Below are 22,636 nucleotides of genomic sequence, written 5' to 3'. Positions count from 1 at the left end.
TCTCTCACCACTGACGCTCCTGGCTCACTTTGTCCAGATGTCAATATGTGGAAGAAGGGTCACATTTACTCAATTATGATACTAATAATTAAGTTAATTCAAATGAGATGTTTTTATGATGTAATAAGTCCAAAGACTACTGTATTTAAGAATAATTCCCAACAAAATAGTTGGTGAATTTATAGTACTATGTGGCAATGATATCCTGTTTTCTATTGATGGAAAATTTCACTACAAGATACATTTTCTTTGGGTTAACTTGTGTATGCAACAGCAGCAATATTATCTGCATATTGCATGTAATATTAGTAAATGGTGTCGGGTTTTCCGACAAGAATTCCCTGATTATAAGGTACCTCCCAAATTGAAAGTCTTAGGTATGGAATGGAATACTTCCACAGACAAATTGAATATCAAGTCGGTGGAGATCAACAATTCACCTCTAACAAAGTGAAAACTACTCTCCCATGTCAGCATGCCATTTGACCCTTTAAGCCTACTCAGACCTATACTAATTAAGGGGTCAACTCCTTATGCAAGAGTGCTAGCAAAGGAATTTGAGGTGGGATGAAACGTTGCCGGAGGATCTCCAAGAAAAATGCCAGCAGTTAATTCCTGATTACAACAAACTTAGTATTCTACAATTTCCTCGAAATACCTTAGGACTAAATTTTACCCACAAATTTACATGTATTCTGCGAAGCTTCAGGCAAAGCGTATAGCTCAGTAACCTATCTAGTTAATACTCAACAATCATTTTTGCTTACATCCAAGGCAAGGGTAGCCCCGATTAAAAGGTCACTACCCCAAATGGAATTAACTGTCTTATTAATAGGTGTAAGACTGGCTCATTGCCTGATCAAAACCCTCAGTAATGTTTACCTTGGTGAAATAGTAGTGTGGTCAGACAGTGAGATAGTATTGCAGTAGGTAAAAAAAAACGACCACAACAAAACTTCCTATGTCAGCAATGGAGTAAGGGAAATTCGGGAACTGTCTGCTGGTTATAAACTAAGACATGTCCCCACCAAGGACAATCCAGCTGACTATTTATCCAGAGGTTTGACTTTAAAGCAATTAGTTAAAACCGAGACGTGGTTTATTGGACCTCAATGTCAAGTTAGTGGTCAGTGGTCCCAACAGAAGCCACAAGTCATTGTGACCAATATCACTACCCCTGTTGTGCATCCAGAACCCCCTCGAACTTTAGCTATCAATCCTCATCATTATTCCAATTTAAGCAAATTACTAAGAGTCACAGAAATGGTATTTGATTTCATCAACAACATGGGGATCAAGTATCGATTTCCTAGTTCCATCAAATATTGGGTCAAACAAGCTCAACAAAAGACTTATGGGAAGGAATATGAACACCTCCCAGATCAGTTGAGCAAGTCTCTGGGTATCTGGCTTGACTCAGTCAACTATAACATTTTGAGATGCGGCTTTCCCAGATTTGCTGCACGTAGATCTTGCCCAAAATTAATGATCTCGGATAATGGATCTAAATTCGTGGCAGGAGAGGCTTGCTTACAAGAAATATGGAACCATCCAGAAGTACACTCTGTACTCAAACAGAAACAATGCTACTGGAAATTTATCCCTCCAAGAGCACCACTGCACGGCGGTTTTTACGATGGAATGGTGGGAACTGTTAAGAAATGCCTAAGAAAAGCCTTACACCGGCAGAAAATTAATCTCACCGAGTTACAGACCCTTGTCGTGGAAATTAAAGCACGAGTCAACAACAGACCTCTAACCTACTTATCAGAAGATTTCTCCCAAAGAGAACCCCTAAGCCCCTCTCATTTGATTCATGGTGGTCTTCTGAGCCCTCTAATAACTCTAGAAGAGGAGGATCCAGCTGACTCTTCATGTGTCAAAGAGAGTGACTTAGTGGAGAGTTATAGACACCTTTCAAGAGTAATAGAGAAATGGAATGAGGTCTGGACACGTGAATATCTCACTGCTCTAAGAGAATATCACTATGGAGGTGCAAGCCCATGCAACAAAGTTCAACTTAAACCAGGTGATCTTGTCCTAGTAGACAGTGATGGACCCAGGTCAAATTGACCTAAAGGTAAAATTGTCGATATCCATCCTGACCGCCATGGTATTTTACGAATTGTTAAGGTTCAGTGTCGAGACACTACTACCTTGAAAACACTAGAAAAATTAGTACCTTTAGAGTTACATGAGCAGAACATGAGTGTTCTACAGATATACCTGTAACCCAAAAGTTTCAGAGAACAATGATTCTACTCAACCGAGCACAAGGCCATCTAGGGTCGCTGCTCAGAACTACAAACAGAAACTTAAACAATATTTTGATTCTGCTTAAGTGTAGATAACTCATCATTTAAACTTGAGGTGACTATGCAGATGCAGTGGTGATTTGATGTCCAGTAACTAGATAGTTACGAGTCATAGTGACACTGGACAGTAGCCTCACTGTATTGTTGAGGTCTCCTTGATCTTAAATGATCCAATTATTCATAATTTATTTTTGATAATTTCATTCTGTTTCTTACAGAGAATCTATATAAATAAAAATGGAAATGTTTGTTTGTTCAAAATCGCTAATCTCTGAAAGTTCTTCGCCGATTGCTTTGAAATTTTCACACAAAGTTCCATTCGCATCTGTGCAGGTTATTATATACATACTATATACATGTTACGTCTGGGACAGTAAAAAAAACATGCTTTTTCTGAAAAGCTGTGTTTTTCATGTGAGGGAAATCATCGAAATCTCTTTACCGATTGCTTTGAAATTTTGATACAACGTTGCATTCGTATAGGAGCGTCTTTTTATATATCTACTATATACATGCCTCACCTGTGAGAGGAATTTTTTTTTTCTTTAAACAGCGCCATCTCTTGGACGTAAGTGCAACACACCCTGTAATCTCCGAAAGTTCTTCACCGATTGCTTTGAAATTTTGACACAACGTTACATTCGAATATGAGCGTCTTTTTATATACCTACTATATTAATGCCACCCCTGTGACAGGTAAAACGTGCGTTTTTGAAAAACAGCGCCATCTGTTGCACATAATAGCAACATGCACGCTATACTAAATATTTCACGAATTCCATTTCACTGTTTCCGATTGCATTGATCAATTTTATTTTCTTATACTTTGATTTATTATATTTTTTATTGAATTATTTTGTGTGACATTGTGTTTAATTGAGCTGTGTTGCTTACCATACCATTCATTTCGTAAGTATAAGTATAGAAGCTACACCTGTGACAGGTTTTTTTTTTTTTTTTTTTTTTTTTTTTAGCAGGGATAATCCTGCGCGGGCCCTAAGCCTCCGGCTGGCCCACTAAGTGATGCTCGTTTCTGGTTTACCTGGGCGGAGGATGAGTATGTATGACCCGTATGGTCGCTTCAGTAAGATTTTGCCATATATGTTTAACAACTTCCTCTGCTCTGTCGAATCGAAGGTGAAATCTTAACGGGTTTGTAACTGTGCACTGTGTTAGATAATGTTCCAGTGGTCTGTCGGGCATTTCTCCACAGTGTTGACATTTCCTCTCACCTTCCGGAACCCGTAAGCCTGTTTCCCATGCACATGGGTATCCAAGCCTGATGCGATGTAAGTGCACTTCTGTTGTTCTACCGCCCCCTTTCATCAAACTAAGTGGTTCGTAGTTGGTGGAATTCTTGTACCAATCCGCAGATCCTGATGTTGCAACTGCTGCGTCGTGGTCACTGTACAGCCTTCGCATTGCTCTGTTTCGAATCACTTTCTTCATCTGGGAGAGACTCGGTGGTATGGAAATGTCTACATTCCTCCTCTTAGTAGCAAGTTTTGCAGCTTCGTCTGCAATGCAACCTAATAGTCCCACATGACTTGGCACCCAGTTGATAAGCACCCGTCGGCCTTGTCGGTGGAGTGTGTGCATGAATGATAAGACATTGGTGATCAGATGGATGTTATCACATATGTGTTCCTGTTGCAAGGTTTCAATGGCGGTTCTCGAATCTGTATGGACGATAACATGTTGGCGGTGTTCAGCAAGAGCATGTTCCAAAGCCTTTTGAATGGCTAGCATCTCAGTCTGTAAAGTCGAACACCCATTTGAGAGCCTCCAACTATATACAGAGTTTCCTGCTTTAACTGCAGCTCCGGTTTCCTGTCCCTGCTGGTCTACTGACCCATCCGTGAAGTAAGTGAAGCTGTCGGATGCCATGTTTGCTTCTATATGCATCTGTGCAATGTGACGTAGCAGATGAGGATGTGTCTGGGTCTTCTTTCCGTCAAGAGCCATAATCTGAAAGTCTGCTGGCAGAGATTCCCAAGGGGCTTGCATAACAAAGTCTGCATGTATGTCGTCGACACCCCTCTCAGTGACTGTGTTTGCCATATCGAACGTATCGATGGCGTTTATCGCACAATGGGTCCACCTGTTGCTATTGGAGGCTCTTCTGTCCAGAGTTAGTGCTCCAGTGATCAAATCTTTAAGTGAACTGATTCTAGGTCTAGTCAATATCTTGGTCAGCATGCACGCAGCAATCCCCTTTACCCTTATTTCAATCGACGTTAGCTTTGTCTCTAGTCTTAGGTTCAGGATTTTAGTCCATCTGGGAGCACCTGTTATGACCCGCAATGCATCATTTTGAAGAACCTCAACGTTTGCCCACTGACCAGGAGAAAGAGTGAGTAAGGCAGGTGCTGCATAATCAACCAGGGAACGAACGGCGTGTATGTAAAACATTCTCAACACTCTGTGTCCCGCTCCTAGACGGGGCCCTGTGATTGCTCTCATTATATTTATTCGTGACTTTGCTTTCTCCTTTAGATATTGAATTTGCTTATTGAATGTCATCTTAAAATCAATCCACACTCCGAGATATCGATATTGTGGAACCCACTGAAGGTTAATGTCCTGAATGCGTAGGTGCCTGTCTGGAGTGTTGCCACCTAGTCTCATCGCCTTAGACTTCTGTGCAGATATTTTTAGCCCTAAAACACTGCATTCAGATGTCACTTGATCTAAAGCACCTTGAGCTTTATTTAGAAGTGAAGGACCCGTAACGACTAATGCTAGATCATCAGCATAGCTTAGCAATGTAACCCCTTCTGTAAAGGACATGGTAACAAGGTTTTCCATAAGGATGTTAAAAAGACTAGGACTGAGGACTCCTCCTTGTGGAGTCCCATTCTCGTGCAAGTGGTAGTCCGACACTTGTCCTTGCAACTTTACTCTGGCATACCTGTGACTTAGGTAATCTTGAATCCATGCTAGCATTTTCCCCCTCACACCTTTTTTAACTAAGGTGTGTAGTATTGCTGGCGGGCTTGCAAGTTCAAATGCTTTTTCCAGATCAAGGAAGACCACTATAGCTGGACCCGAGTTAACTGTTCCTAGTAATGTTGCTATGCAGTTGGCAGTACCTACACCTCTAGTGAAGCCAAATATGTGTTTATGAAGGTCTCCAGTCTTCCACAGTAGCCTATTTAAGACCATCCGTTCTGCAGTTTTACTAACGCATGATGTTAAGGAAATGGGTCTGTAATTGCCAGGTTCATTCGGCTTAGGAATCGGTATGATGTCTGCTTTCTTCCAAGAGGGCGGTAGTTTGCCTTGCTGCCAAGACGCATTGATGACGTCCAACATCCCTCGGTCTCCAGCAGGACCTGCATGTGCGATCATTGAGTATGTAATGTTATCAGCACCTGGAGCAGTGTCCTTACCACCTTTTTTGGCTCTGCTTAGTTCCTGTTCGGTGAAGGGACAGTCACATTCGTCATTTATAGCTATGCCCTCATGAATGACTGTCATCCTCTCTTGTTTTAAGTGTTCTTGCTGCCTTCGGACCATTGCAGGAAGCTGATATGAAGCTGTTCTTTCTGCAAATTGGAGAGCAAGTCTCTCAGCCTCCTGCAATGGTTGAATACATGCCTGTGGCCGGGCTGGTCGACCTGATATAGTTTTAATCTGACCCCATATCTTGCCAAGACTACTATGTTCATTTAGAGTTTGACACCACTCAAACCATCTTGCCTCCTTTACCTCTCTAGAAACTCGCCTTGCTTCAGATATCACCGCTCGTAGCAGAGTTCTTCCTTCTGGTGTGGGGTTTCTCTTTAGATGTTTTCTGAAGATATTGACTCTGTGGTTCTGTTCTTTAACGTCATTACTATAGAACCAATAGTTCTTTCGTTTCGTGTTACCTGTGATAATGATTGGAATAGCTTTGTTCGCAGCAGCTGCAACGGCTTCCTGCAGATTGGTCTCGTGTATGTTCAAATCCTCAGGTGGCGTGTACGTTGCATACCATTTTTCAAGTTCTTCCTGGTATACATTCCAATTGGCCTTTCCTAAATTCCACCGAGGCCGCGCAGGAGGTGTAGGAGGTCGTGCCAGGTTGAGTGTCGTGACAGTAGCATAGTGGTCACTAGTGATCACCGGGTCTACTTCCCACATCGCCTGTTGCTGGAGTGCTGTGGAGATGAATGTAAGATCAAGGGAACCTCCTAGAATGTGAGTGGGTTCCCCAGTGTTGAGAAGTGTAATTTCAGGTACTTCTCGCAGAGCTGCAGCTAAATGGCGCCCATCTGCATTGGCTGGCCCAGTTGCACCTAACTCTGGATGATGAGCATTAAAATCTCCAGCAAGAATTAAATTTTCCTGCGTGGCCAAGGCAAGCACTGCCTCTGCTTCTAGTTTACGTCTAGGGGGCTTGTAGACGTTGTATATGAGGAGCTCAAAATTAGCCATATTCACTGTAACTGCTAATACCTCTACTCCATCCCCACATGAAACCGAGTCTATTTTCTTGCTGGGTATGGTGTTTCTGACTAGGGTCATTAATCCTCTTAGTCTCCCCTGCTCATACGGGAGAACATAGTGCTGATATCCAGCTAATCTGAAGGATTTCGTGGCTGGGAAAAGAGTTTCTTCCAAAACGATGATATCTGCTTTCGTCCTGATTGCAGCCTCCTGAAGTGTGTGTTTTTTATTTCCAAGACCTTGTATGTTCCACTGCAGAATTCGTAATGGCCAGACGACGGGTTCGGGTGGTGTTGCTTGTTCTACTAGAACTCCTCCTCGGAATCGACCTCTATATTCTCCGCCTCGAAAGTCGTGTCGCTGCAAATCGGACTGCAATGATAGTTCGTGGTCATCCCCGACGTTGTTGGAATCTGTGCATAACTGTGGTCCATCGCTATGTTGTTGGAAGCGCTGCAGGTCGGACTGCATTGATTGTCCGTGGTCAACCCCGGCATTGTTGGAATCTGTGCAGAACTGTGGTCTATCACTTTGTTGTTGGTATTGCTGCAAGTCGGACTGCATTGATCGCTCGCGGCCGTTTCTTGTGTTGGCGGAACCTGCGCATCTCTGCTGTTCAATACGTCTTTGTTGGCGTTGCTGCAGATCAGACTGCATTGGCTGTTGTTGTCTGTCTCCTGTGTTGGAAGATTCTGTTGATCGTGGGTGGTCACTGCGTCTTGCAGTTGCGTTTGTGAATGTCGATGTTCCGGTGTCTTGACTAGCCGACTGTTGTCGGTAGTCAGTATGTCCAAGTTGCGTTGTTTGTCCTCTTGTGCTCCATCCTGTCGGAGACTGTCTTTTTCTCGTGTAACTGTGGTCTGCTGCACGATCTTGTCCATTATCACACAAGTGATGTCTTGAGTCTGTTGTTGTGAGGCGTTCTGCGTCATCTGTAGGCAATTGATAATGGTTTCCGCCATGATCTTCACGATGGTTTGCAGCTGGACCTCGGTAAAACTGTATAGCTGGGGAGTAGATTCCGAAAGTAAGTGTTTTCTGCTCATTTGCACTTGCTGGACTTCTGCAACACTTTCGTGTAATGTCTGATTCGGAATTGACAGATTCGGGAAATTTTGCTCTGTGAGAGCGGCTGGCTGTTGTGGCTGTGCACGAGTGTTCCAGACGTTGGTGTTGGTGGATGTACCGCTGGTCAGTGTGTTGACCCTGGCCTGAGCTGTCTGCACTTTTTGTTTCCGTGCAGAGCAGGTTGTGCTCCAGGCATGATGTTTGCCTCCACAATTTGGACATTTGGCTGTTGTGGTCTGGTTTGCCTTGTGCTTGGCAATACAGTCTTTGGTGGGATGTCTCAGGCTGCACACTCCGCACCTCTCCTGTCCTGTGCAGCGTGACTGATGGTGGCCGTATTTCTGACACCTGAAGCAGCGTAGGGGTTCCGGGACGTATGGCCTCTGTCGGTATGTCCCCCAATTTCCAAGACCGAAAGTATCCGGCACATGTCCCATGACGGTCACCAGAACCTGACGCGTTGCTGCCTTGTCTACTTTTGTGTGGCAACGTTCCGCACTCAGGACTTGCTTGTGTTCTAGCACTGGATCCAGGGGAAAGTCGATTGGGTATCCCAAAAGCACGACTCGTGTGCGTCGTTCTGAAGGGTCCAGCTTTACCAAGCACACAGGTTTCCCCTGCAGGACTCTTACCTTCTCTAAGTAATGTGCAGTCTGTTGGTCTTGAGGTGTCAGTATTATTTCTCCCTTCAGGTTGACTGTAATGGAAAGTTTGAGCTCTGGTTGTTCTTTTTCCATCGCCGTTACTACTCCATATGCTGTAGGAAAGTGGTCGGTCTGCATGATCTTGAATTTCGGAAGAAGTGCAGAGGCTGGCGATGTCTGGTGTGAGACTGGTGGTGTCCTCCCCTGTCCCATACTGCTGTCCTGCGGCTGGGCTGTGGAGAGAGGAACAATGGCCGACATTGGCTGGCGTGAAACCGGTGGTGTCCTCTCCTGACTCATACTGCCGTCCCGCGGCAGCGTTGCGGACAGAGAAGCATTGACTGACACTGGCTGGTGTGTGACTGACGCTGTCCTCTCTAGGTCCATTACGTCCGCTGACTTGCTGGTAGAAGCAAGTGGTAAAGCCTCGATAGCAGTTTTCTTTGGGGCCTGCTGCACATCGGTCCCCCGTCCTTCCTCGTCCGAAAGCTGCTTCTTCTGCGAGCCCTCTTGCGCTGAGCCTTCCCCATGGCTCTCTAAACGTAGTGAGAACCGACTCAAACCACCGGAGCAGCAGGCGACACATCCTCACTGCACGGTAGCTCAGGAGCCCTGTGACAGGTAAAACTATGCTTTTCTTGAAAAACAGTGCCATCTGTTGCATGTAAGAACAACACACATGCTATTCTAAATATGTTACAATTCCATTTCAATGTTTCTGATTGAATTCATAAATTGAATTTTCATAGATTTTTATTTATTTTCATTTTGATTTAATTATTTTGTGTGAATTGCATTGGAATTGAGCTGTGTTGTTTACCATTCATTTCTTGTATATAGTTTTTTTTAATTTTTTTCATATTTTCATTTCATTTTTAATGAAATTCATATATTTCTTGTATTTCAGTGATGGGAACATCAGATCATATGGAAAAGCATCGGACGAGGGAGTGAGGAATGGTGGGGATGACGAGGGAATCGAAGTGAGAGATGGAGGGGAGAACTTGGGGACATGGGAGGGGGTAATGGTGGGGAAGGACGAGGGGACAGTGGAGTTTGGGATGGCAGGGACGAGGGGATGGGGGAATGGAGAATAATGGGGAGGACAAAGGGACAGGGGATTGGGGCATGGTGGGAAGGAAGAGGGGATGGTGGAGTGGGGAATGGTTAGGAAGCCGAGGAGACGGGTGAGGGGGGAATGGTGGGGAGGACTGGGGGACAAGGATGGTTGCTGTGGCTCAGCAACGCGCATGCTGAGCCACAGCAACACATGGCCGGGTACTGCTAGTTATTCAATAAATTTCAATGTTTATTTACGTTCCCATGTTGCCTTAGTCATCTACCACAGATTCGGGACATTCATTAAGTGGGTACTAACCTACTAACCCATAAATATAACTTCAGGATAGAGAAAAAGGTGCATGCTAGTACTAAGACCTGAACTATGACCCGAGTTTTCTCCCCTCGGAGTTATGTTGGAAATAACCAACAGTTTCATACATCCATTGTATTTTTATACAAGCCTTGTATTAACCACAAGTGGTTACTAAAAACAATAACTTGTAGATTTAATCATCATTATGATTTATATTAAACATATTGCCAGATTCTTCCTAGTCAGAGTGATGACATGAGGAACGACAGGCAGAAACATGAATTCTTTCCACATTTAGTTGGATTTATAACAGAGTCCAGTTTATTAATTAATTTACTAAAAATAATTTCTTACTAATAAGTTTATTTTCATAGCATAATACTGCTTACTGGAACTCCATTATTTAGCTGATAATAAACATTCTAGAGGAAATTATTTAATGTAAATGATTTCACTTTAATTTCCTCGATTAGATGTGGGACTTTAATAAACCCACTTTATGATATGCGAAGTTATATTTTAACACGGAAGAATTAAACGTGACATCAATACTCGTCACCATCTCTTCTTTCCTTAATTAATTCCGATATATATATAAATCCATTTACGCTCAAGATGTCTATCGAGAGCCACGCATGCGCAATCGGGAAGAGGAAGAAGACGAGAGAACGTCGCCCGCCACCATGCGACTCGGATGCCATTAGCAACAAGCAAGAGAGATCTATGTATCGATCTTGCTAACAGTTTGTATTTCGCTCTCACGACTAGCAGAGCGGTACCACGTTACTTCGCACATCACGGCAGTGTCCTAGGAACTAATAATTACTCCAACCCACAAGTAACGTCTTATCACGACAGCTGAGGACGAGGGATCTGGAATCGTTCTGGACACTCTGTGGACACTCGGCCCGGCATCTAATAATTTTCTAAACTATAATATTGTGCACATGTTTATATTTAGACTAGTTGTTGTTAGGTGTTAGTGTTATGATCCCAGGCAGCCGAAAAACGAGTCTCCCCTTTGCGAATTATTTTATCAGGCCTGACCTGACTAGAAGGTCTAGGAAATATAGAGGTGAAGATACAGATGTAAAACAATTGGTTGGATTTGATAGACAATTTAAGATAATGAGCAGTGAATAAGAAAATAAGTAAATGACTTGACACAAGATGTGGAGAGTTTGGTGGAGGTGTGAGGCTCGCTTGAGAGGAGCTTAAGTCCCTTGAGTACCAGACATCGTGAGGGGAAGCTGCACTCTGTGTGAGCTCCTGTCAGAGAGGAACCCCTAGGTGATATGCCTTCAAGAGAATGGAAGTGTGCAGACGTTCCAGCTGTGGAATTGAGCTGGGAAGTGTGGTCTCAAGTCCTGGACGGCAAGGAGAGTTTGTTAAGCCGCCCAGAGACATTATCGTGGGCCATGGGAGCGCCCTGGTGAGATTCCGCCAAAGGGAGAGCGCCCTATAGGGGACCTTTTTGTGGCAAGCACAATTTTAACCAGTTTACAGTGATTGCCGGTAATTGATCGTGTGACCAGCGATCATAGCGAATGTTTATTGATACGTTAGACATGTTTTGGTAAGGCAGGAAGCCTAAATAAGAGGACGGAGATGAGAGAAACAGCTGGAGGGACGAGCAGCATGTCCTCTCCCGTCGATCGCCAGGAGCCAACTGACCAGCGGCGGAGGACCTCTCCCAGAGTGAGGAGCCGCCCGCCGGGCATGGCGGAGCATGAACCAGCCCAAACAGGGGAGTCCACTCTCACAGTATGTAGAGAGCAAAGAGATGTTAGGTGCGAACATATTGTGTAGTTATTTTCGTTTATGTGTTTAAGGGGTAACCTTTTTATTCGCAAGTCAATGGGTTGCAGATTTGTCTTTGGAAGGAGTTGCTGAGAGAACTTCGAGGCCAGTAGAGAAGGATCCAGTGGATGGAACTCCAAGGATATTGAAGAAATACTGAGCTCTGTGGAAGAGCAGACCCTATAGTGAGGAGTTGGACCTCAAGCTGTGAGAGGAGAAGCAGTGGAGAAGAGTTTACATGCTTTTGTGATACCAGTGGTGAAGCACCATTGTTGATCAAGGAAGACTTCATGGTGTAGCAGCCAGGAGCGCTGTGGAAGACCCTGGTAGAAGTGGTGAAGCACCACTGTTGCTCAAGGTGCAGCAGCCTGAAGGAGCTGCAGAGGATCCTGGTAGATAAACCCAGAAGAACCTGAAGATGTCAGGGTAGTGAACTTCCAGATGTGGAAGGGAAGTTCTGGTTGATTACTTGTAGGGAGTTGGTAGAGTGTTTGGTTGTCATTAGCGTGCAAGACGCAGTGAAAGGTGAGTGATTGTTTGCCATTTTTGTGCCAAGGAGTACTTATGTTATACTCAAATTCTGTCAGTTGAAATGTAACCAATCACAGGCGAGTTGGCCTCTGACGTCATGCCAGACAGAGGAGCATCAGGCATGCTCCCAGCAGCCTCAGTTATCCTCACAGGCTCAGAGTAGAAGGACCTCGGCTAGGCAGATATATACCTTGCAATCTCAGTCAATAAATATATACAGAAGCGACTACTGTGTCTACCTTCTACCCGAACAAGGCAAACGAATACTTATACTGAAGTATAGGGTTACAGTCGTAGGCTGAATTACCTACAGAGACATACATATGTGTTCTAGGACTGATAGGGTGATCGATTGATCATTGTTGTATATCAAGGAACATTCATACTAATATTTATGTTATTGCATTCATACGCTGGTTTTCCTTGCACATGTTTATAGATATATATTCTCTTGCTGATAGTGCAACATTGTGTTATAAGACTTGACCTACTTGAGGAGGTTGGTAGTATTAGGTGGTGAATCAGGAGATAGGATACCACTTGATAAGCAGATGATAGAGTTCTGATGGTGTTGCAGTGCAACCTGACTGAAATAGTATAGAGTGTAGGATTCATTATTATTATTATTATTATATGTGTGTATGTATTGTGTATGTGCTTTGTCCAGTAAATGTATTCAAATTTGCTGGTGTTTGCCCTTGTCCTAGTGAGGCTTCCCAGGAAGTAGGAAAGAAGGAGAGAGAAAGAACCAAGAAGCACAGCTGTGGACAGGGTAGAACGGAATAATAATAAGTAAAAGGGGATTGAAGAGATCATATCACATAAGAAGAGAGTGGGGAGTCACAGCGGCTCGAGTGGGTGTGTGCATGTGACAACAAGGCTAAGTGTTGGAGCCGCATCCCCTAAACTTGTGATGTTGAGCCCCTCTCCAAGAGCTATAAGCGCCCAGGGTGATCTCCTGGTAAAGTATAAGCACTCCACCGAGTTGTGGGTTGGGTTGTCCATAAAGAAGGATCAAATACAACACCAACCGAAATACAGGCACCTTAAATAAATTTAGTTTTGACTTCACCAAAAACACAGGGTGGATAATGTCCTTCCACAGTAGTTCACTAATGGTTCGAACATGAAATAAACATACATATATCGCTATCGTTACATATATGATAATACTGGCGATCTCCTAAAAATAAATTAATAATAATAATTATGATCTAACTTCACCTAATTCAATGGAAATGAGGAGGGAAAGATTATCCATCTTAACTCTCTCTGCTACAAATAGTCGTAGGCTTCTCCTTGTAATGGCAGCTGGTGTTCTTTGATCGCTGGTCAGCTCCTCTTTGACAAGGATCTTGCTCGTGAGAGGTCTCTTGACGACTTGTAGCTTAGCACGTCATCTCTGTGCTTGATTCCTCTCACTGCAGATCCCTCTTCTAACACTGCAGGCTGACAGTGCTTAAATCTTTCTCCCTTGTATCATAAACTCGTTCTGTTCCCAATGGTCTTGTATAGTGTCCATACACTGCACCGTGTGTCGGAAAATCCGACACCATTTAATATATCATACAGATAATAGCTGTATTACCAACAAGTTACCCATAGAAAACGTAACTTGTAGTGGAATTACCGTCTATAGAAAACGGGATATCATCACCACATACTATTATAATTCACCACCTATTATGGTGGGAATTATTCTTAAATACATTAGTCTTTGGACTTTACCATTATAAAAACATCTTATATAAATTAACTTAATTATCAATATTAAAGTAGAGTAAATGTGACCCTTCTATCACTTTTTGACATCTGGACAAGTAGGCCAGGCGTCAGTGGGGAAGGAGGGCAGCTGTTGTTGTTATATTGAGACCAGAGGCTCACACGGGAGCAAATTCGGCTCCTGTTAATTTTACTTGGACGAAGTGTTATGGAAGCCAAAGGTGTACCATTTTTCACACGCTGTCAACAAATTCAAGTTAAGTGTTCTTTCCGAAACCCATGTATCTTTCATTTATGGCCATTAATGTCATTATATAGGGTGACCCGGTTAGAGCACGTGGAAGCCTCAAACTAAAGGTAATTAAGCCAGATCTTTAAGGTTCCATGTACAGTGTTCTCTGATATACATGTCATATATAGGATTCTGGCTTTACAGCTAGCCCCCTTTTGACAGGTCAAGACAAGGAAGGAAGGCTTTGTGCATCAGTTACTGGGTGATGGAAGCTACCTCAAAGAGGATAATTTGGTGTCTACACCCTAGTTATACCTGGTGGACTAGCCTGCTGTACTATAAGATAAGGAACCTCTTCAATGTATGTAGTCTATTACTGTAGTTTGATTGGCTGCATATATAAATTTAATAAACCCCCCCCTAATGTGTAGAGGATCGATTTGTGAGATTATGAGATTATTGCAGAAATACAGTCCACTCATTATCATTATACAAATTGCTATCGAAGTATATAAATTAACGTAAATATAAATTCATATAAATTAAATAAATATAAATCTCACAGGTCGGTTCCCACATTATTTGGTCCTTCGAACCGGATTATTTGGACCTTCGGAACCGGAATATTCGGTCCTATGAACCCACATTTGGTCATCTTAGTACCGGATGAACCAGTTAACCAGTGGATTCATTAAATATACTAGTGCAGTGTTATTTAAACAAAGCCAGCCAGTCATAGACAGCGGCGTTGCCTCGTGGGAGCTCAGGAGCCTCCCTCAGCCCAGTTCAGCTTCGTCAGCGGTTTCATGCACACCCACAGATATTTGGTGGCGTGTTATTTCGTGAAATGACAGCGCTAATATAGAAGCCAGCCTAATTAGTGACTGTGTCTTCGCGATATTGTTCACGGATTTCGTGGTGTTACATTTCGCGAGAGATTATCCACGAATTTTGTGGACTTTATTTCGCGAGGTCACTAATAATATTTAATACTTCTTGATAATATTAGAAGTTTCATAGAGGCAATTAAGAGGCTATTATCAATAATTGTGTATATTATTTCTCCAAAATAGAGAATTATTTAATATATATTGCACTAGTGATCATAGTATAATATTTACTAATTGCCAACCCACAACAGGGTAGGATATTGACTAGTTGAACTATTATCGTTCATCCTAGTCCCATTATTACCATAGTCAGTTGTACTATATTGATCAACCTAACACCATTAATGAATGGTCTAGACCCTATTTTGGGTGTAATTTTTATCAACTCGAGTTGAGTTGTATATATAATAATTTACTTATGATCATTACACCTTTGAGTGATTAATTAGTGTCTCTACCATCCTAGGGTGATATAGAAGAGCTAACCTAAAGGTACTTCCAGTGACACTGGTTTATCACTCAAATCATTAGTGTGGATGATTGTATATATATATAATGTGTATTAATTTTAAGTGCTAACCTCTAGTAGAGGTAGGATTATTGCCTAGTGAGTTCAGAATTTACCCTAGGCTACCATTAGAGCTTGTTCAGTATTATGAGCAGCCCAAGTACAAGTCCCACAAGGCTTCACCAACGAGCCAGTATGGATAATGCAGGGAGAATGAAAAGAACCCTTGCAGGTCTTAAAGGCCACTTAACAAGACAGATCAAGAAATGTGAAGATTTGTCACAACAATCTCAAGTTGATTATGCTGACCTGGAAAGCTATTATCAAGCAGCTGCAGGTAAATTTGAGCAAATCAAATGTCAAATAGCAACATATGTGGCTGAACTTGCCAACACCAATTTATCAGAAACAGAAATAGACGACATTATGGTTGATCTTGCGAATTATGAAGATCACACTCAGGCCACGTTACAGCCTTATGTCAAATTAATTGCCCAGAACAAGGCAACAGCAACAACAACAACAGTTGCATCTAATACGAGTCAAGCAGAAGCTCGACTCCCTCCAATTAATTTACCCACTTTCTCAGGAAAAGATGAGGAAGATTGGGACGAATTTTGGAACAAATTCGTTGACCTTGTAGACTCAAAACAATCTTTACCAAAGAGTAGTAAATTCTCTTATTTGCAAGGTCAATTATCAGGTGAGGCTAAAACAGTAGTATCCCATCTGAGATTAACTAATGACGGCTATGATCTGGCAGTAAAACTCCTCAAGGATAATTATGCTGATCCAGAAGTAAGAACATCACATTTAGTTCATGAGCTGTTGCATTTACCCCCACCGGAGGCTTCAGCTGATTCACTCCAAGTCTTCAAGCTGGAGGTAGAATCATTGATCAATGCCCTCAGCCTGACAGCAGATACAAACGGGGCTGAGTGGGTCTTGAAAATAATTGTCCAGGAGAAAATACCTAGGGACATATTGAGACAAATGAGTGCTCATTACAATAAAAGCATCTTATCCATGAATGAAATATCTGAAGGTTTAAAGTCAGTAGTTCATCAATTACGAACACATGAGAAATTAAAACCACCAAGTAAACCCTCAGAAACCAATAATAGTAAATTACAGAGTACCAAAGGTACTCCAAATCAATCTAGACAATATAATTCAACACCAAAGTGGAACAGTGGCAGTGTGGGCGTATATGCAGTTGGACCCTCCAAGCCTATAGTTACTGTGTCACCCAAGAACGTGACACCAAAGGGTACTGGAAGCTATGGAACATGTTTGTTCTGCAATGAGAAACATTCAATGTACCACTGCCCTAATTTTCCTGATAGTGACGCCCGTGTTGAGCGACTCAAAGATTTGCAACATTGCACGAGGTGCCTCAGGAAACATAACATCAACGACTGTGATACCCAATTACACCCTTGTAATAGGTGTAACAAAGGTCAACACCATGCAGCATTGTGCAGAGACACCAAAACAACGTCTCCAAACCCCAAGGTGGAAGATAGCATTCCCACCACAGTACAGTACTGCAAGGTGCAACCAACAAAGAGTGTCCAATCGGCAAAGTCTAAAGGTAATACGACTTTGCCTACTGCCCAAATTACCATCCTGAATAAGAGGGCCAAGGTCCATACCCGTGGGTTGTTTGACCAAGGATCCCAGAGAACATATATCACTAAAAAGCTGGCAGATGAACTACAATTAAGGCCTGTAGCCCAGATGTCATTCAACATCTCAGGGTTTGTAACAGATGCAGGACCTCAAGTCTACCAGGTGGTACAGCCATCAGTACGCTTAGGCAGGTACGTCTGTCGAGTACAAGCCATTGTGGTGGACAAAATACCAGTAGACCTACAAGTTCAAGGTCTGAGAGCAACAGCCAAATTCCTGAGAAATAGAGGAATAAAATTGGCAGATAATATTAAGTCTGATCACCTCACCAACTTCGGTCTCCTTGTTGGGACAGACTATTGCCATCGATTCATCGGTAGCCCTACTAAATATCAGGGTATAACCATGTTAAACTCTGCAGGAGGTAAATTACTCTCAGGCCCAGTATCAAGCCTGAGGAGACCTATGCCTGCAGATAAACAATACCAATAGAAATCTAAATTTGTCAGCTGATTATATTTCTCCAGTAGCATTATACTAAGGAGATTACAGCTGACTATACCAACAGAGGTTGATGTTAGTATCATCATTTAAAGCTGAAGATGAGTTCATGAGGCCTCAGTGGCAAATCAGTGAACAGTAGCCTAAAACAGCTACAAGTCACTGCGACCAATGTCACTGAACCCACTGCAGTCTCAGAACCATACTTTACTTTAATGATGAGCTATTCAATCTTCTGAATCAATTAACTAAATTAAACCCCAATAAATTTGATGACTGATTTGATACATTTATTATTTAATCAAGATGTATTCCATGGGCCTCAGTGTTTATATATCAGTGACCAGTTACCTGAAGAAACTTCAAGTTATATCTAATGTCACTGATCTCACTGCAGTCCCTGAATCATACTTGACTGTAGTACTTGATCACATCCAGTCTTCTGGGTTAAATAATATGTAATTAGGCTTGAATATTAGCCTTTCAAGAGTTGACAGGGAAATGAAATCGCATTAGACTTCTAACCCCTGCAACTCTAGTACGGGACATCCGTCCTGTACGAACAGACACACAAATGTGTGATTATTAACTACTAACATCAAATTAATCAAATAATTCGAAGGAGGAGTATCGGTGTTCGTCTGTTCTAAAGAGGACTTCGACCCGTGAGCAGCCCCCTGGGGAATTATGTCGGAAAATCCGACACCATTTAATATATCATACAGATAATAGCTGTATTACCAACAAGTTACCCATAGAAAACGTAACTTGTAGTGGAATTACCGTCTATAGAAAACGGGATATCATCACCACATACTATTATAATTCACCACCTATTATGGTGGGAATTATTCTTAAATACATTAGTCTTTGGACTTTACCATTATAAAAACATCTTATATAAATTAACTTAATTATCAATATTAAAGTAGAGTAAATGTGACCCTTCTATCACTTTTTGACATCTGGACAAGTAGGCCAGGCGTCAGTGGGGAAGGAGGGCAGCTGTTGTTGTTATATTGAGACCAGAGGCTCACACGGGAGCAAATTCGGCTCCTGTTAATTTTACTTGGACGAAGTGTTATGGAAGCCAAAGGTGTACCATTTTTCACACGCTGTCAACAAATTCAAGTTAAGTGTTCTTTCCGAAACCCATGTATCTTTCATTTATGGCCATTAATGTCATTATATAGGGTGACCCGGTTAGAGCACGTGGAAGCCTCAAACTAAAGGTAATTAAGCCAGATCTTTAAGGTTCCATGTACAGTGTTCTCTGATATACATGTCATATATAGGATTCTGGCTTTACAGCTAGCCCCCTTTTGACAGGTCAAGACAAGGAAGGAAGGCTTTGTGCATCAGTTACTGGGTGATGGAAGCTACCTCAAAGAGGATAATTTGGTGTCTACACCCTAGTTATACCTGGTGGACTAGCCTGCTGTACTATAAGATAAGGAACCTCTTCAATGTATGTAGTCTATTACTGTAGTTTGATTGGCTGCATATATAAATTTAATAAACCCCCCCCTAATGTGTAGAGGATCGATTTGTGAGATTATGAGATTATTGCAGAAATACAGTCCACTCATTATCATTATACAAATTGCTATCGAAGTATATAAATTAACGTAAATATAAATTCATATAAATTAAATAAATATAAATCTCACAGGTCGGTTCCCACACCGTGGATTAGACAGCACGTCAGCCTAAATTATACAAGTGTATGACCTGCAGGAACGTTTACACAGCTCCTCCCAGTGCCCGCACACACGATTGTAGAACTTGTTGACCTCTAGCTCCCATTGCCCACTTCACCAACTGAGCTATGCCTTCTTATACTCCCAGGGAGTTGACAAGCCTTGTTAGACATCTGGGTAATAACTGATGCTGAATAATCCACTGCTTGAGGCTCCCTGGTCACTCAAACTGAAGAGCTCACGAATGCACTTCCGCTCGTTGTTGTGGCTGGTGGAGCTCTGCTCGGTGTCGTGGCTGGTAGAGTTCTGCTCGTTTTCCCTGCTTTGAGTCGCGGGCGCCAGACAACCCACTACATCACACCATGGGGCGCCGCTCAATTGGTTAACATTGCCCACCCCTGCACTGACCAATCACAAAGCAGCTGGCGCTAATCTCGCAATGCAATTCGTCCTGGCCTCCTCCGGCGGGGAGCGTTCCTCCCACCGCCATATTTGTTTCGGTAGAAAAGGCCTAAGCCACACTCAAAACCAAATAAAAGTCGTATTTTATCACAACCGACAACTCAGGCTATCCTTTAAATGTACAAAACTTTTTCCTGGGCATGAGAATATTACAGATTTGGGTGATATGACTCTTACTGCTGGAATAAGGAAAATATAGGACTGGGAACGATAACAGCATACATATGCATACATATCTTAATTGATATATATTACTTCTTCTCTGACAAATCTCAAAGTTTATACATGTTCTCCTCTTGTTGACTTGAGAAAAGGATTTTATATATGGCCAAATTGCTGTTTCCTTCGTAAAAGTTTATTGTACTGATGTTACGAAAACAGTCTACTTAATTTATCAACCATTAATTGTCCATGAATATTTATGTCCGTTCTCAAGAACAAAATTATTTTTCCTTTGGTTTCGTACGGTAATATATTTCAGTGCTTGAACAATGGGTCTACATTTCATAAATATAAATATATCAACAATATCTGGACTTACACTGATACAACAAAATGCGGAGGAAGGCGGATGTGGGCGGTACAATATAGTTGTGTCCGTGGGTGTTGGGTGAGAAGCACGAGGCCATGAGCAGGGTCGTCAGGGGCAGTACCAGCAGCGCCCCCAGGATGGCCGCCCACACCAGCGGCTCCAGAGGGAACAGGAAGCCCCACGGGTCCACCTCCGGCCGGCCTCGAGCCCCAAGAATCCTACCGTAGTCAGTTAATATTGGCACTGTGAAGTCCACCACCTCAGCTCGGACTGCACTTACGCCGAAGGGGCCGACCGCTACATCTATTTCCTTTATTTTATTAAAATAAGTCGAAATAAATAAATGTAGAAAAATTTGAATATAATCAATCATGTAAAGCATTCTAAACATAAAGTTCTTGTTCAGTATTATTGTGATCACTTTCGTCTTTTCCATCAATATTTCTTTATTAAGTAAATATATGTAGCTTCATTACAGAGTGAGGCAAGTATAGAGTACAGAGTGAGGCAAGGGTATATATATATATATACATATATATATATATATATATATATATATATATATATATATATATATATATATATATATATATATATATATATATATATATATATATATATATATAATATATATATATTAAATATTATTATAGTATAATATGCAGATATAACGTGGGAATCAGAGCTAAGGGGAAAGACGGCCAAGACATGATGGAATACATCACACAGAAGTACAAGGAGGTAACAGAAAAGTTTATCCCGGCCCAAAAGATAAAAAATGAAATGCAGATGAGAAACCCATGGTTTAATCAGAGATGTAAGCTAGTTAAGCAACAAACTAAAAGAGCATGGAGAAACTATAGAAACAACAGGACACTTGAGAGCAGAGAAGGTTACCAGAAAGCCAGGAATGAATACGTCAGGGTGAGAACAGAGGCAGAAGGGCAATATGAAAACGACATAGCAAGCAAGGCTAAGACCCAACCCAAATTGCTATACAACCACATCAGGAGAAAGACAACAGTGAAGGAACAGGTAATGAAACTGAGGACAGAGGCAGACAAATTCACTACAAGCGACAAAGAAGTGTGTGAGGAACTCAATATGAAATTCCAGGAAGTCTTCACATTAGAGCAAGGAGAAGTTCCAAAGATAAGAGAACGAATATTTAACCAGACACCACTAGATCAATTTGAGATTACCAGTATAGATGTAAGGAACCTTTTGCTAGAGTTGGATGTTACAAAGTCTATAGGCCTGGATGGAATATCACCATGGATACTAACGGAAGGAACAGAAGCACTGTGCCTGCCACTCTCCATGGTGTATAACAAATCACTGGTAACAGGTGAACTGCCAGAAATTTGGAAGCCGGCAAACGCAGTCCCGATATACAAGAAGGGGGATAGACAGGAGGCACTGAACTACAGGCCAGTGTCCCTAACTTGCATACCATGCAGCTAATGGAGAAAATTGTGCGAAAAAAAGCTAGTCAAACATCTGGAACGTAGGAACTTTGTGTCACAACACCAGCATGGTTTCAGGGATGGCAAGTCATGCCTCACAGGATTAATTGAATTCTACGACCAGGCAACAAGAATCAGACAAGAAAGAGAGGGGAGGGCAAACTGCATATTGCCAGAAAGCCTTTGACACAGTTCCACACCAGAGAATAGTGCGATAGCTGGAGACGCAGGCAGGAGTGAAAGGGAAGATACTCCATTAGATAAGGGAGTACCTAAGTAACAGAAGGCAGTGAGTCACTGTGCGGGGTGAGGTCTCAGATTGGCGAGACGTCACCAGTGGGGTCCCGCAGGGTTCAGTTCTTGGACCCATACTGTTTCTTATATATGTAAATGATCTTCCAGACAGTATAGAATCATTTCTCTCCTTGTTTGCTGATGATGCAAAAATTTTGAGGAGGATTAAGACGGAGGAAGAGAGTATGAGACTACAAGATGACCTAGACAGACTGCATGAACGGTCCAACAAATGGCTACTAAAGTTCAACCCGAGTAAATGTAAGGTAATGAAACTAGACAGTGGAAACAGGAGGTCAGACACAGGATACAGAATGAGAGATGAAGTGTTTTATGAAACGGTTAGAGAGAAGGATCTAGGAGTTGATATCACACCAAACGTGACTCTTGAAGTCCACATCAAAAGAAAAACATCTGCAGCATATGCGAGGCTGGCTAACATCAGAACTGCCTTCAGGAACCTGTGTAAGGAGTCATTCAGAACCTTGTATACCACATATGTAAGACCATTCCTGGAGTCCGGGAATATGCGG

General features: G+C 42.3%; 1 protein-coding gene across 1 annotated transcript in view; it reads right to left on the bottom strand.

Annotated features, from left to right (window-relative positions):
- The window catches only part of LOC123759255 (uncharacterized), a 267,157-nt gene that overhangs the window by 141,257 nt on the left and 103,264 nt on the right, over window positions 1-22,636 (bottom strand). The window contains exons 7-8 of the mRNA XM_069334751.1: window positions 20,353-20,653; window positions 2,183-2,226 (exon numbers count right to left, since the gene is read on the bottom strand). Of these exons, the coding sequence (XP_069190852.1) occupies window positions 2,183-2,226; window positions 20,353-20,653 (345 nt within the window). The remainder of the gene's footprint in view (window positions 1-2,182; window positions 2,227-20,352; window positions 20,654-22,636) is intronic.

Source organism: Procambarus clarkii, chromosome 32, assembly GCF_040958095.1.
Source record: "Procambarus clarkii isolate CNS0578487 chromosome 32, FALCON_Pclarkii_2.0, whole genome shotgun sequence".
NCBI lineage: Eukaryota > Metazoa > Arthropoda > Malacostraca > Decapoda > Cambaridae > Procambarus > Procambarus clarkii.
This window is presented reverse-complemented; position numbering and strand designations above follow the sequence as displayed.